This window comes from Pinus tabuliformis, chromosome 2_1 (genome assembly GCF_031772625.1).
Source record: "Pinus tabuliformis cultivar Carrire ecotype Pingquan chromosome 2_1, CPIR1, whole genome shotgun sequence".
Taxonomy (NCBI): domain Eukaryota; kingdom Viridiplantae; phylum Streptophyta; class Pinopsida; order Pinales; family Pinaceae; genus Pinus; species Pinus tabuliformis.
In genome coordinates, this window is record NC_142299.1 from 632,897,939 (window position 1) to 632,910,973 (window position 13,035).

A 13,035-nucleotide genomic window follows, 5' to 3' on the forward strand; every position below is an offset into this window, starting at 1 on the left:
CAACTGGGTAACTCGAATTCTCTGCATGCAACAATTAATTTAGGCTGATTGATGAGTTAACTGATCTGATTGAAGTTCCACTTCCACAACTTGACCTCCACTAGTTCTTCTGATTGATAGAACTAGTTAAACTAACAATATCTCAAATAAACTGAAATATATTGTTACAAATTAGTAATCAATCATGCAGAACTAAACTCTAACTCCTCCAACTCAAATCTACTGAGTAAACTAGGTGACAAAAGCCATGTCACATCATCCAAGTTGTCTGCTGATGTGGAAATTCGAATTTTAATCTAGTTTTACCAAGGCAAAGTAAAAACTAGATTTTCTTGCTGCATTCTCAACACATACTAGGCTTGAGACATCTCTGAGTGCAACAATTATTATCTTATAATAATAATAATTATTTTACAACATGCCATGTCTCCATGGACTTGAACCTGGGTGGATGGGATGGCAAACCACCATCCATACCACTCAAGCTAAGCACCCATTCACACAAACATGTCAATGAGACTTGAAAACCACTTGAGGAAGATCATTTGACATAAAAATTTGATGGGGAATTAGTAACCTCCCTAGATATGTGCAACAACCCACAACACATATATCATGAACTCATAGTTCAGCGTACGACCAAGATGTTCGAAGACCACCTAATTTGGAGCCGTGATGCCTGACTCCAATGAGACACCTATGCTTAGAGCTTTACTATGGCGGGCCATGTCTCCGGGGACTTGAACTTGGGTGGATGGGATGGAAAATCACCATCCCTACCACTTGAGCTAAGAACCCGTTAACTTAAAATACTCAGAAAAAAAAAATAAATCATATTAAGCATTGAAGGATATTTTTTTTTTCTTGAAGAAATATTCGGGTAGATCCATCTGAAGGGATCACATCCTGTCAACTTATTAGCAAATCCTAAGCCTGAGGGTGTCAATGGAGATTGGAATCTTGGCTCCAATTTCGATAGTCTCTGAAGGTCTCGATCCTATGCTGAACTATGAGTTCCTAATATATGTGGCTCTTGGGCTATTGCATATATTTGGGGAGGTTGCTTGTTCCTTATCAATTTTTTTCTTTCTTTTAAAAATAATAATAATTATTTTTATATGGTTATTATTTTCTCGGAGAAAGAACAAAATTACATTTTGTATATGTTTGATGCATTGGAGAAATACACCTCACGACATTGAACTATAGAGATTTAATATGATTATTATTAGTCTTACAACCTCTTAAAAATTGAATAAATATTTTTATTTAACATTTGTATACAATTTTAACATGGTGAAGAAGGGTATTATTATGAACAATTTTTCATCTAAATTTATGAATGTTTGTAACCTTTATTTTGTGAAAGTAAAGGTGCATCATTTCATTATATCGAGACAAAATTATTCATTATAACTTGCCATGGTTGCCACGAGAGAAATTAAACTAGTGACTGCCATGATTTCTTCATCATCCAAAATACTCTAAAGTCATAGAAAGTTGAAACAAAAACTATTGTCCTATGGCCTTATGCCATCTAAAACAACTATAAACTTAAAATGGAAAACCAGAGAGACAAAGTAGCAAAAGAGAGAGCACTGAGTGCATCATCTAGGAAACTGTTAAGGGAGGGAGAAAACCTAAATGTAAGAAAAATCACAAGAGAACTATGAACCTAAGATGCCTAGAATAGAAACATCTAGACCTCGTGCGTGCCTACAACGAGATCCAAGATTTAATAGAAAAGCCCCTCCTCTCAAACCATAAAATTGCAAGTGGAAATTGGAGGCTGTGAGGGCCTATTTATGTCATTTGATGCAAGCTTTGTGTGTGTGAATGCTTCCAGCTTAGGTGATGACTTACGTATGCACAAACTTTTCATATCTTTGCATGCATGGTGCAGTTGCCTCGTGACATAATAAACCCAAATATTCCTGTGGCATGATGGCTCCCAACTTTTTGTCTCTATTCAACTTTGAGGTGATGACCAACTAACTACATATTAACTACAAGTTCAATCCATAAATCTCCCACATATAAAAATGAATATCGTCATAATAAACACAGTAAGTAGTATTAAGTAAGGGTGAAAAACATTGTGCCACATGCACAATTTTAATACTTAGTGGGTGGTGGCCAAACAACCCTAATCATCCCCTCCCTATCACCCCATCCATGAGTGAAGGCTTAATCCTTATTTGAAATAGATTATCCAAATTTTGATACAACATTATCAATTTATTTTAAATATATTATCTAAATTTAACAATATTTACTATTTTTTTTTTTAACAAAGTAAAAAGAACAAGAACTTACTATTCATAAAATCAAAGTTACATAAGATTCAAGTTCCAAAAACCAACCTATAGCTTCTACCAAAATTTGATGGGCTTACATTGGAAGCCAAACTGTTTAGAATTATTTCCAACCTTAATGGTCGCACATTTATGGAAAGAGTTTGATGCGGAGAGACGAAAAGATATATTTTCCACGAATTATTTAATATAAACACGCCTAATTGGCTAAAACTACCGTAGCTCCTAGATGAAGATTTATCAGATTGAGTGACTAAACAGATTACTGTTTTTCATCAATGAACTCCATTGACACATACATATCTTTGAGCAGATTTGTCATGTTCTCCACATCAACAATCTCTTAGAATCCATTTATGGCAGATTTCAAGGGATGGAGAGGAGGGAAGAGCAAGGGGCATCCAATGAAATAAACTGATATGATGGGGAGTGGGGAGTAAGTGAATCTTCAGTGTGGAGGAAGTATATCCATCCAATCTATCTGCCATATTCAACACAACACATATGAGGTGAGGCGAGCATGGGAGAGCATGATAAGCCACCATCATCAGGGAGAAGCAGGGCTAGAAATGTGTTCATCAAGGCTTTATGTGTGGTGGGTGGAGCTCTCCTCGTCAGACAACTCACCAAACCCACCACGGATCATGCAAGGATTGTTGCAGACGCTCTCGCTGGAGAAAAGGTAGGACTCTCCTTTATTTATTTGTGCTTCTGCATCTATTGAATTCTCTTGTCTGCCTGCAGTCATGGGTTTTATGCTAGTCATAGGACTGTTTCTCTCAAAACAGCAAAACCAAATTTCTTGTTATGCTCCAGTTTACAATGATTTCAGCTACTTTTCCCCGGGGTAATGGATTCAATTTATTTTCAGAGGTTACAAGCCCAAGTTAATTTGATTCATCTTCTTTTTTCCCGTTACTAGATTCAGTTTTTCAAGTGAATATTCGGTTACGTGAAAACTTTTATTTTTTAACAATTTTTTTTACAGTTCTCCAGTGAACAGGCATCTCGTGATCCCATGAATTACTTCAATCTGAGGTATGTTCTTTATTCCAGAAGGTTTTCTGTCTGTTAATGTTATCATCGTAGCTACTTGTTATTAAGGTGTTTGGGTTTCAGCGTCAAGGCCCGCGCTCAAGTACCCTCTAAAACAGTATGAAATAAGTATTTTTCTGGCATTTGGCTTATAGTATAGCACCAGAGCGTCTTGATTATTGTCAGTAATTGATCGCAAACGGTTCTAGTATTTTCTGGTGGACACGAGTTCAATTCCCCTGGAGTCATGATTTCCCATGCAACAGAGCACAGGTTCCGGCAGCATGCCTTTTGATTTTGATCCGGTGAAGCTCGGGGCTCAAACCTAATTCCATGCTTATTAGGTGCTCACATTCTCAAATTGGCTTGGGAGGAAAACACTGTCCACTTCCTTTGAATCAGGACACTAGGGTTTCAATCACGCGAACAGCGTGCTTTATGCCACTATATTTTCCTCAAATCAATTCTCTGTTTATGGACTGGGTGAAGATGCAACAACCTTATTTCTGATGTCTGCATAACTTTTTGCAACTGTACTGTATTCTTGAAAATCTTGAAACAGAAGCTACACAACTGTATAATCTTTATTTTTTGAATCCGTGGTAAAAAACCACACTTTCAGTCTCTCCCATTTTCAACAGCCATGAAGACTGACTGTAATTTTGGAAGCAGAATATATTATACAATGGCAAAAGGCACCAATCAGCTTAGAAGATGCAGAGCTTCCACACGTATGGTTAAGGAACCGTTCTTTACATCTGAAACAAACTAAAAGAATACAGGGTAATAATTCTACAAGAAAGGGTAATAATTTTACTCTAAGGGTACATGTCGTTGATAGTTTCCATGTTTGTGGGTAAATCTATATGGAAAGCCAAAACTCCTACAATCATTATTGCTACATGGTCATCACTATCATGCCTTTAAAAGGTGGGACTAGGTTGCACATGACTTCACCTATTTACCATATAGCTATTGGCACAAGCTATCGGCTCAAGCTGAATAACCTGAATCGCTTGGGCCCCTTGCCACATAGGGTAAGAAAATTAGGGTAATGCCCATGACTATGATTCTTTCTCATCTAAATTTGAACTGTTATGACTTTGATACGTGGCAATCAGTGGTAATGCAGTCACATAGATAGATAAAATCCATGTCCACAATGCTATCAAACTCAATACATCACCCTATCTCATAGTATAATATATGACCATGACTTGTGACGATGCAAGTATAGTAGTGATATACCAAAACCTGCCACGCATATAATAACAAATCCAATTAAATAGCCCCTTGTACCATCATCACAATTCTAACCAGCGTAGATATAGAAACAAACCAAAACATATATCATTAAATCACACATTTAGGTCATTAGGCAGAGTATTCATAGGAGTCCCAAAGTCATTAAATTACCCATAATGTCTTGGCTATTGCTATGCAAACATGGATCATTGCACGAATACAGGCCAATATGCAGGTAGAAATTATATTTTTTGTCAAATATTTGGACTGCATTTAGATTCCGATAGTATGCATGCCACAATAAAATTTCGACATGTTACTCTTCATGTCATACTCTTAAGTCTATAGAATAACTCTAAGCCATTTCCTTAATTTCGCATTAACCACTCATTATCCTCGCATGATTAGACCACATAACAGAACAGAACGACAGAGATCTTACAATTGAACAAAAGATTAATTCTAAAAAACTCCGTGTGCATTGCTCTAAAATGAATATGTTTTTATAAAATATGTCACAAATTTGGACACTGAAGATAAAATTATATACTCAGTCAAATATCATCATTTTCAAGTCACAGCCTAACTTCTAGAACTTGTAGTCATTAAATTTGAAAATTTTCATTAATGCAGGTTATGTGAAAATTCCTACTCTCTGAAGGAACCCCTACTGCAGCAAATTACTTCTGCAGTGTACACTAATTAAATATTTGATATCATGAAACAGAAAACAGAGCAAATAACAAGATACATAGGACACACTTATTTTTGGACACAATAGTCCCCAGAAAAACTCAATGCCGGAAAACTGGTGCAGCAGCTCTGAGGGTTTATTATTATGCAGGAGAAATATCTGAATACAAATCTAGGATGCTCATCTAGCAATCCTCTACAGAGAAAATACTGGCGGAAAATCTAAGTGATTTTTACTTCACTTCACTCGGCGGAATTCTGGTTGATCTGGCACAAGATTAGCTAACCCCGACCATATCTGTGTCACCTCTTCTGCCCTCTGCGTCAGCGTTCCGGGCTGTTTGGGCAGTTCCCGGCAGTTACGGCTATTCCCGGTAGTTCCGGCTGTTCCCGGCAGTACTGGCTTTTGCCCTCTGCGTCAGCTTTCCTGGTTGTTTCGACAGTTCCCGATAGTTCTGGCTGTTCCCAGCAGTTTCGGCTGTTCCCAATAGTTCCGGCTGTTCCCTGCAGTTCCGGCTGTTCCCGACAGTTCTGGCTGTTCCCGACAGTTCTGGTTGTTCCTGACAGTTCCGGCTTCTGCCCTTTGCGTCAACTTTCCTGGCTGTTTCGGTAGTTCCCAACAGTTCTAGCTGTTCCCGGCAGTTCCGGCTTTTGCTCTCTACGCAAGCTTTCCCAACTGTTTCGACAGTTTCGACTGTTCCTAACAGTTTCGACTTCTGCCCCCTACGTCAACTTTCTTAGTTGTTTCGGCAGTTCCGACTGTTCCCGACAGTGTTGGTAGTTCTCGGCAGTTCCGGCTGATCCTGACAGTTCCAGCTTCTGCGTGACATACAACTTTTTTGCTTTGCGCTGGCCCTTCTTGCTCTGCGTCAAGGCTGCGTGGACCCAGACTGGCCCAACGTCAGTTCTCCGCATTATTGCGCTGCCTTTTTGTTGGCTCTCTCCGCCTCTTTGTCAGTATTCTCTGGAAAGTCCTTCTCCCATAGTCTCATTGCCCCTCTGCTATAGAATGATCACTTAATTCGAAATCCTTAGCAAACCCTGCCCTAGGAATCAAATTCTTGATCAATTCGTTTTCTTTGTATGTGTTTCCAAATGAACCCCAAGCCCCCATTTTATACTTTTCCTGTTTAGTCTTCAACGGCCGAGATTAAGTCTCTAATCAACAGCTAAGATTAAAACATGACTTGATCCGCCTTCTAGATCATTCTCACCCATATTTTGGTTAATACCCATTAATATTTTAATTTTCCTAAGTTTAGACTTAGGAACCCCATTAAAAATATTAATTATTTTAATAAAATACAATCTGGGTGGAATTTCACCAAACGGTTTCTGGGTTCTTTAGAACTCATGTGCCTTAGTCTCTCCACCAATTTTCAAGGCTAGAGCACTTTCGATGCTACCAAAAACTAACACTCCCTCTTAGCGAGGAGAGTGCTCTAGCAACAATGCTCAATTGCACGCTGTTCTGCTTCTAAAGCATCTCCCTTTCCGCACTGTTGTTGCCACCAACATTGTGCTGCTGCTACTACTGTATTGCTTCCCATGACACTGCCACTGCCACTGCCACTGCTGCATCTGTACTACAACTCCTTCTCAAACGCTGCACCTGCTATGCTGCTAGCACTGCCACTGCTAACACTGCATTCATATTGCAACTCAGTTGCTGAGAGAAGCAACTGAAAAACATCCAAAATTAACTGAACTTAGCATAATACCATGAATGTTGGAATTTGACTGCTCTAGTCTCTGACCCTCTGAATCTTCTGCACTGCTGCTGACTTCTGCGTTGTGTCAACTTCACTGCTGCCAACCTTGCTCTACGCTGATCAGCTCCTGGTCTCGACTACTGCATCTGTCTCTCCAAACAATCCACTGCATCATTTGTCACTAAGTCCATTTCGCTATTGTTGAATCTCGGGCTCCCGTAGCAAGGAATTGATCCAGGAGGTGGACTCCTCAAGGATCCTGCCCACATGTAGTCCTCCCGATTACAACTCAATATCGGCCCATCTCCCTCCTGGAGATGCATGGGCACTCATGGCATACTTTTCCTCGTCAATCTTTGTGGCGGCAACCTTAGGATCATGCTTCTTGTCCTTATCCTTTTTCTTCAAAGTACACTCGGAGGCAAAGTGACCCAACTCACCACATTTGAAACATTTCACCTTTGAAATGTCCTTCTTCCGCTTCTGCGTCTGCTGTTCTTTCGATGTTAGAGCGCATTTTCCTCCTCCTCCTTCGTTTTTGTGCCACTCCCACTGTTGCCATTGAGGTTGACCTTTACTAGGTCCCTCCTTAACTCCTCCTATTGAAGAGCCACCCACATATTCTCCCATGAAGGTAGTCTTTCCCTGCCCAATATACTTTGGACGAAGACTTGCCATTTATCCGAGACTCCATTCAGGGCTATCCTCACTATCGCGGTTGACTGAGGAGTGGACCTCACTGCAACAAGCTGGTCTCTAGTGTCCTGAGGACGTTGAAGAGAGAGGTTCACCCCTTCTCTTTTCTGCATCAAAGTCTGCTGCAACTTCTGCTCTAAATACATCTTTCGCTGTTTGGAAGTGCCTTCATACAGTGAAGACAAGGCTTCTCGCATCTCTCGGGCTGTGTCCTTGCCCTGCAAGTGTGAGACCACATGATCCCGAACTCCATCGAGAATGAGCCTCTTTGCCTTCCCCTGCTCGGCCTTGTACTTCTTTCTTTAATCGTTGTCAGCAGGGATAGCTACACCACTATTGATGTAGGCCTTGAGATCATATTACTTCAAAACAACTAAGATTCTAGTCTTCCATATGACATAGTTGGAGGCTCCTTCCAACCTGTCCTGATCTCTGAGCCCATGCGATGCCATCTCACCCAACTGTCGAACTGACTCCTTAGTCACTGCTTAGCACTGCTCAACTTCTCAGCAAGTGAGAAATTCAAACTTTCTGACGGGAAGTTCTTTGAGGAGAAAATTCCCCTTCTACATGTCTTCGTTCTTTTCCAGCAGATTTCTGCCCCGGCATAAACTGCGCCCTTCAGGTACTGCGCTGAGGCTTTGCGTCACTCCCTTTGCCTTTGCAAACTCACGAATTGGAAATCGTAACTCTCTGTCGTCCTCAGAGAGAGATTTCCTCGGATCTGCTTCCCGACAAGGACTGCACAATCCCTTCAAGGGGATTCGAATTGCTGCCAAGTGCAGCTTTCAGCCTCACTGCTCAGCACTGGATCTGCTCTTCTTGTTTCAAAATCAATCCTTTGATTTCATGTGAAAATTCCTACACTCTGAAGGAACCCCTACTGCAACAAATCTGAATCTACTTCACCTACTTGATTTTTAAATTACATTCATCAAGCATTCTTCTAAATACTGAAGTAAATTACTTCTGCAGCCTACACTAATTAAATATTTGATCTCTTGAAACATAAAACAGAGCAAAGAACATGATACATAGGACACACTTATTTTTGGACACAAAGTCCCTGGAAAAACCCAATGCGGGAAAACCGATGCAACAGCTCTGAGGGTTTATTATTATGCAGGAAAAATATCTGAATACAAATCTAGGATGCTCATCTAGCAATCCTTTACAGAGAAAATACTGGCGGAAAATCTGAGTGAGTTTTACCTCACTTCACCCGGTAGAATTCCGGTTGATTCGACACAAGACTGACTAACCCCGAATATTTCTGTGTCACCTCTTCTACCCTCTGCGTCATCTTTCCCGGCAGTTCCGGCTGTTCCCGACAATTCCAGCTTCAATCCTCTCCGTTAGCTTTCCCGTCTGTTCCAGTAGTTGTCGACAGTTCTGGCTTCTGCCCTCTACATCAGCTTTCCGGTTGTTCCAGCAGTTCCCGCTGTTCCGGACAGTTTCGGCTTCTGGCCTCTGTGTTAGCTTTCCTGACTATTCCGACAGTTCCCGACGGTTCTCGCTGTTCTTGGCAGTTCTGACTTCTGCCCTCTACGTCAGCTTTCCCGGCGGTTCTTGATACTTCCGGCAGTTCCCGACAGTTTCGGCTTCTGCGTGACAGGCAACTTTTTTGCTCTGCGCTGGCTCTTCTGGCTCTGCGTCAAGGCTGCATGGGCCCATATTGGCCCAGCGTCAGCTCTCCTGACTACTGCGCTGCCTCTTTGCTGGGTCTCTTCGCCTCTTTGTCAGTGTTCTCCGGAAAGTCCTCCCGGATTCTCATTGCTCCTATGCTACAGAATGATCACTTAATTCAAAATCCTTAACAATCCTTGCCCTAGGAATTGAATTCTTGATCAATTTGTTCTCTTCGTGTATGTTTCCAAATGAACCCCAAGCCTCCGTTTTATACTTTTCCTGTTGAGTCTTCAACGGCCGAGATTAAGTCTCTAATCAACGGCTAAGATTAAAACATGACTTGATCCGCCTTCTAGATCATTCTCACCCATATTTTGATTAATACCCATTAATATTTTAATTTTCATAAGTTTAAACTTAGGAACCCCATTAAAAATATTAATTATTTTAATAAAATACAATCCTGGTGGAATTTCACCAATCGGTTTCTTGGTTCTTTAGAACTCATGTGCCTTAGCCTCTTCACCAATTTTCAAGGCTAGAGCACTTCCGATGCTACCAAAAACTAACAAGTTATTGCAGCAAAAAAAGAGGTCGCTCTCATCTTCAAGACTCTCTTATCGCAAAGTCATAGTTTTGTGATAAATGTGCCATAGATACACAAAAGTATGCACGGTCACTTCTAGAGGAGGTTACTCTCCCTCTTTATTCCAATCACCCCATAATAGTGTGGTAGGAGCTCATGAATACCTAGAGATGTGGGGAAATGAGGACATGGGAAAATGGGGAGGTATATATGGTATTTTTCCTGCTATCTTGGTCAACAACCCCAATGATGACTGACTGATAAAAACTTTTTTTCTGCTTAGCAAAATAAAAAATAAAAATAAATTTCAGCTTCCAAAGAAACAGAAAATTGAGGCAATCTATCAACCATGACATCTATATGGTTGCTTCTGCCAAATTTGGAGTGCTAACATCAAACCATTCTGAAAGTCCAGCACCATGATTTCTTCAAGGGTCCACTAGTGAGGTAGATGTGGAGTAAGGGCTTTAGCTTCACCTTCTAGTCTAGAGAGTCTAGGTCCTGCTGCATGGGTAGAGGTGGTAGCTGTGTGTGTTGTCATGGGGCTTTTCCCTCAATGGCCCATTGGTCTCCTTGTTTCCTCTTCATCTTCATCATAGTTTTAAAAATTGGTCTGTTTAGACTTTGACTCCGTTGACTTGACTAGGCTGACCCTTGAACGAGTCAACTTAGCCCTTTGCCTAGTTTAGGGGACCGGTTTGTTAGCAAATTTTTGAGTCATGATTGAGTTAGGGCATGACCTGGCCAGTTTAGTACTGAATTGATTCCACTCGGTCAAGTCCATGTGAAAATTTGGAAGCCCAAATTTCTGCTGCAACAACTGATTAAGTTCTTTCTATTTGTTAATTACTGAACAAATTATTTATTGTTTTCTACAGTAAACACTGAAACTAATACACTGCAGTCTTCGCCAATTAACTTATAAGCGGAAACAAGAAACTGAGCAAGAAAGAAATACACAACACATTACACCGTTCTTTTTGTACAAAAGTCCTCGGAAAAACCCAATGTGGGAAAATCGGTGCAACAACTGAGGGTTTGTATTATTAAGCGTTAGTTTTCTGAATACAATCTTTGGATGCCTTGCTGGCTATCCAGTACAAAGAATAGGACTGACAAAAGATTAGTGAAAAATACCTCACACTAACACTGGCGATCCCGACTGATCCAACCACAAAATGGCTTGTCCCTTGCTGCCTCTCCGTAGGCCCAACGTCACAGCTTCTAGGGAGAGAGTCACCCCTTTTGTTGATCGATTTGCCTCTGAGACTTCGATTCTGTCCTCCTGGTCTCACACCCCAACTTCAGGCGTCAGAAATCGACCTCTCCAGTAAAAATACAAATCTCCTCAAGGCTCTACCCTGCCTCTGCGACAACCTACGCTGCTTAGCATAGCCTTTGCACTGCCTCTCCCAGATCTCTCTCTGCCTCCTCTGCTGAGTATTCATGGATCAGGAGAAATCTCCAACTAGAACTATCCTTGCCCCTCACTGCAAGAAATCACTTCAAACTTCTTTCCTACAACTGCTACGCTGCTCTCTTCAGAAATTCGATCTTTGATCTCCCACTCAATGTATCTTCCAAATGCACATCAAGCCTCCTCCTATAATCCTTCTGTTGAGAACCAACGACCCAGATTAGATCCTAATCAATGGCTCAGATCACTTTGGCTTGACCCTCGTCTTCTTCTAGAAGTTTCACCCACAGTTAGATTAATACCCTTTAATTATTTTAATTTCCTAAGTTTAAACTTAGGCACCCATTAAAAATAACTAATTATTTTAATAAAATTGATTTCGGGTGGAATTTCCCAAAACAATGTCTGGGTATTGTGGAATACATGTGTCCAAGCCTCCCTGTAAATTTTGAGGCTTAGAGTACATTTGATGCTACCAGAAATCAACAGTCCATACCTACATGGCTAAGTAAGGGACCCCATCGTGGTGCATGAAAAAGCCAAATTAGAAAAAAAAACCTAAAACCTAATTCCTAACAACATGAACCGTACTAGACATGGCACATGCAAGCATTAGTTGTGCAGATCGTCCTTTTGCTAGTACTACTATTGCAGGTGTAGATGTCTCGAGGAGTTCAAAGACTTTGAGCCAAAGGATGAATTAGTAGCTCATGTTGAGGATCCCATTTTTAGTAGTGGTGATGAGTATGATGATTGATCATGTTGATGAATGATTTGTGCTATGTACTACATAGTAGACCAGTAGCTTGTAGCATGTTTTTTGGATTCTAGAAGCCATTTAGAGCCTCATTCATTGATCATTTATTTTGTTGCTGATACGTATTGCATTGTTGCCATTTCACCCTTAGATGATATATACAATATTTTGTCTCTAATGGCTTGAAATCTTTAAAATATTTTTTTTTCATTAAAATTAAATATTGTATATTTTTTAGTAAATCAAGTCATTAAAATCAGATAGGTTTGAGTCATGGTTGAGTCCAACTACGGGTTTGAGTTGACCCTTGACCAATTCCGAGTTTTAGTCCGAGTTTCAAAATATTGATCTCCTCATGTACCATTCCTAAGAGTCTGGACACTTCTTTGAACTCTGTGCAACTATTTTCAATTCTCTACACTCTAAAATTTCTTTTCAATACTTTGGAAGTGACTTGGCATTGTTGATATATTACTACTCATGCTAGAAGGATGAATGAAGGATTGCCACTTCTATGGGTATGGGACATGCTTAAGCATTACGATCTAGATCATGGATGATCTATAAATCCTTCATTACTTAGAGAGGGGTTGTTTAGGTTAGACTCTAAGTTGCATGAAATATGAAAATATGAAAATATCATGTTTCTAAAATAGGGGCGTCATAGAAACATGCCCCCTAGAATTTTTGAAACGTAGAAACATGATATTTAAAAATATAAAAAATATAAATATCCAAAAAAATAGATATTATAGAGAAGTAAGGTATTATCTCGCAAGAACATAAGTATGATAGACAAAAATGATAATCTATCATGAAACCCATGTCTATATTATCTCACATAAATGATGATATCATGCAAAATTCAAAATCAATGTTTATACACGAGGTTCAATCTCCAAAATCAATGTTTATACATGAGGCCATAGGTGCCAAAATATGACACAAAC

The 13,035-nt window shown here is 40.1% G+C and overlaps 1 protein-coding gene across 1 annotated transcript in view; it reads left to right on the forward strand.

Annotated features, from left to right (window-relative positions):
- The first annotated feature begins 2,553 nt into the window (after window positions 1-2,553).
- LOC149202146 (chromophore lyase CRL, chloroplastic-like) overlaps window positions 2,554-13,035 on the forward strand; it is a 145,579-nt gene continuing 135,097 nt past the window's right edge. The window contains exons 1-2 of the mRNA XM_089403085.1: window positions 2,554-2,997; window positions 3,304-3,353. Of these exons, the coding sequence (XP_089259211.1) occupies window positions 2,836-2,997; window positions 3,304-3,353 (212 nt within the window). The 5' untranslated portion in view covers window positions 2,554-2,835. The remainder of the gene's footprint in view (window positions 2,998-3,303; window positions 3,354-13,035) is intronic.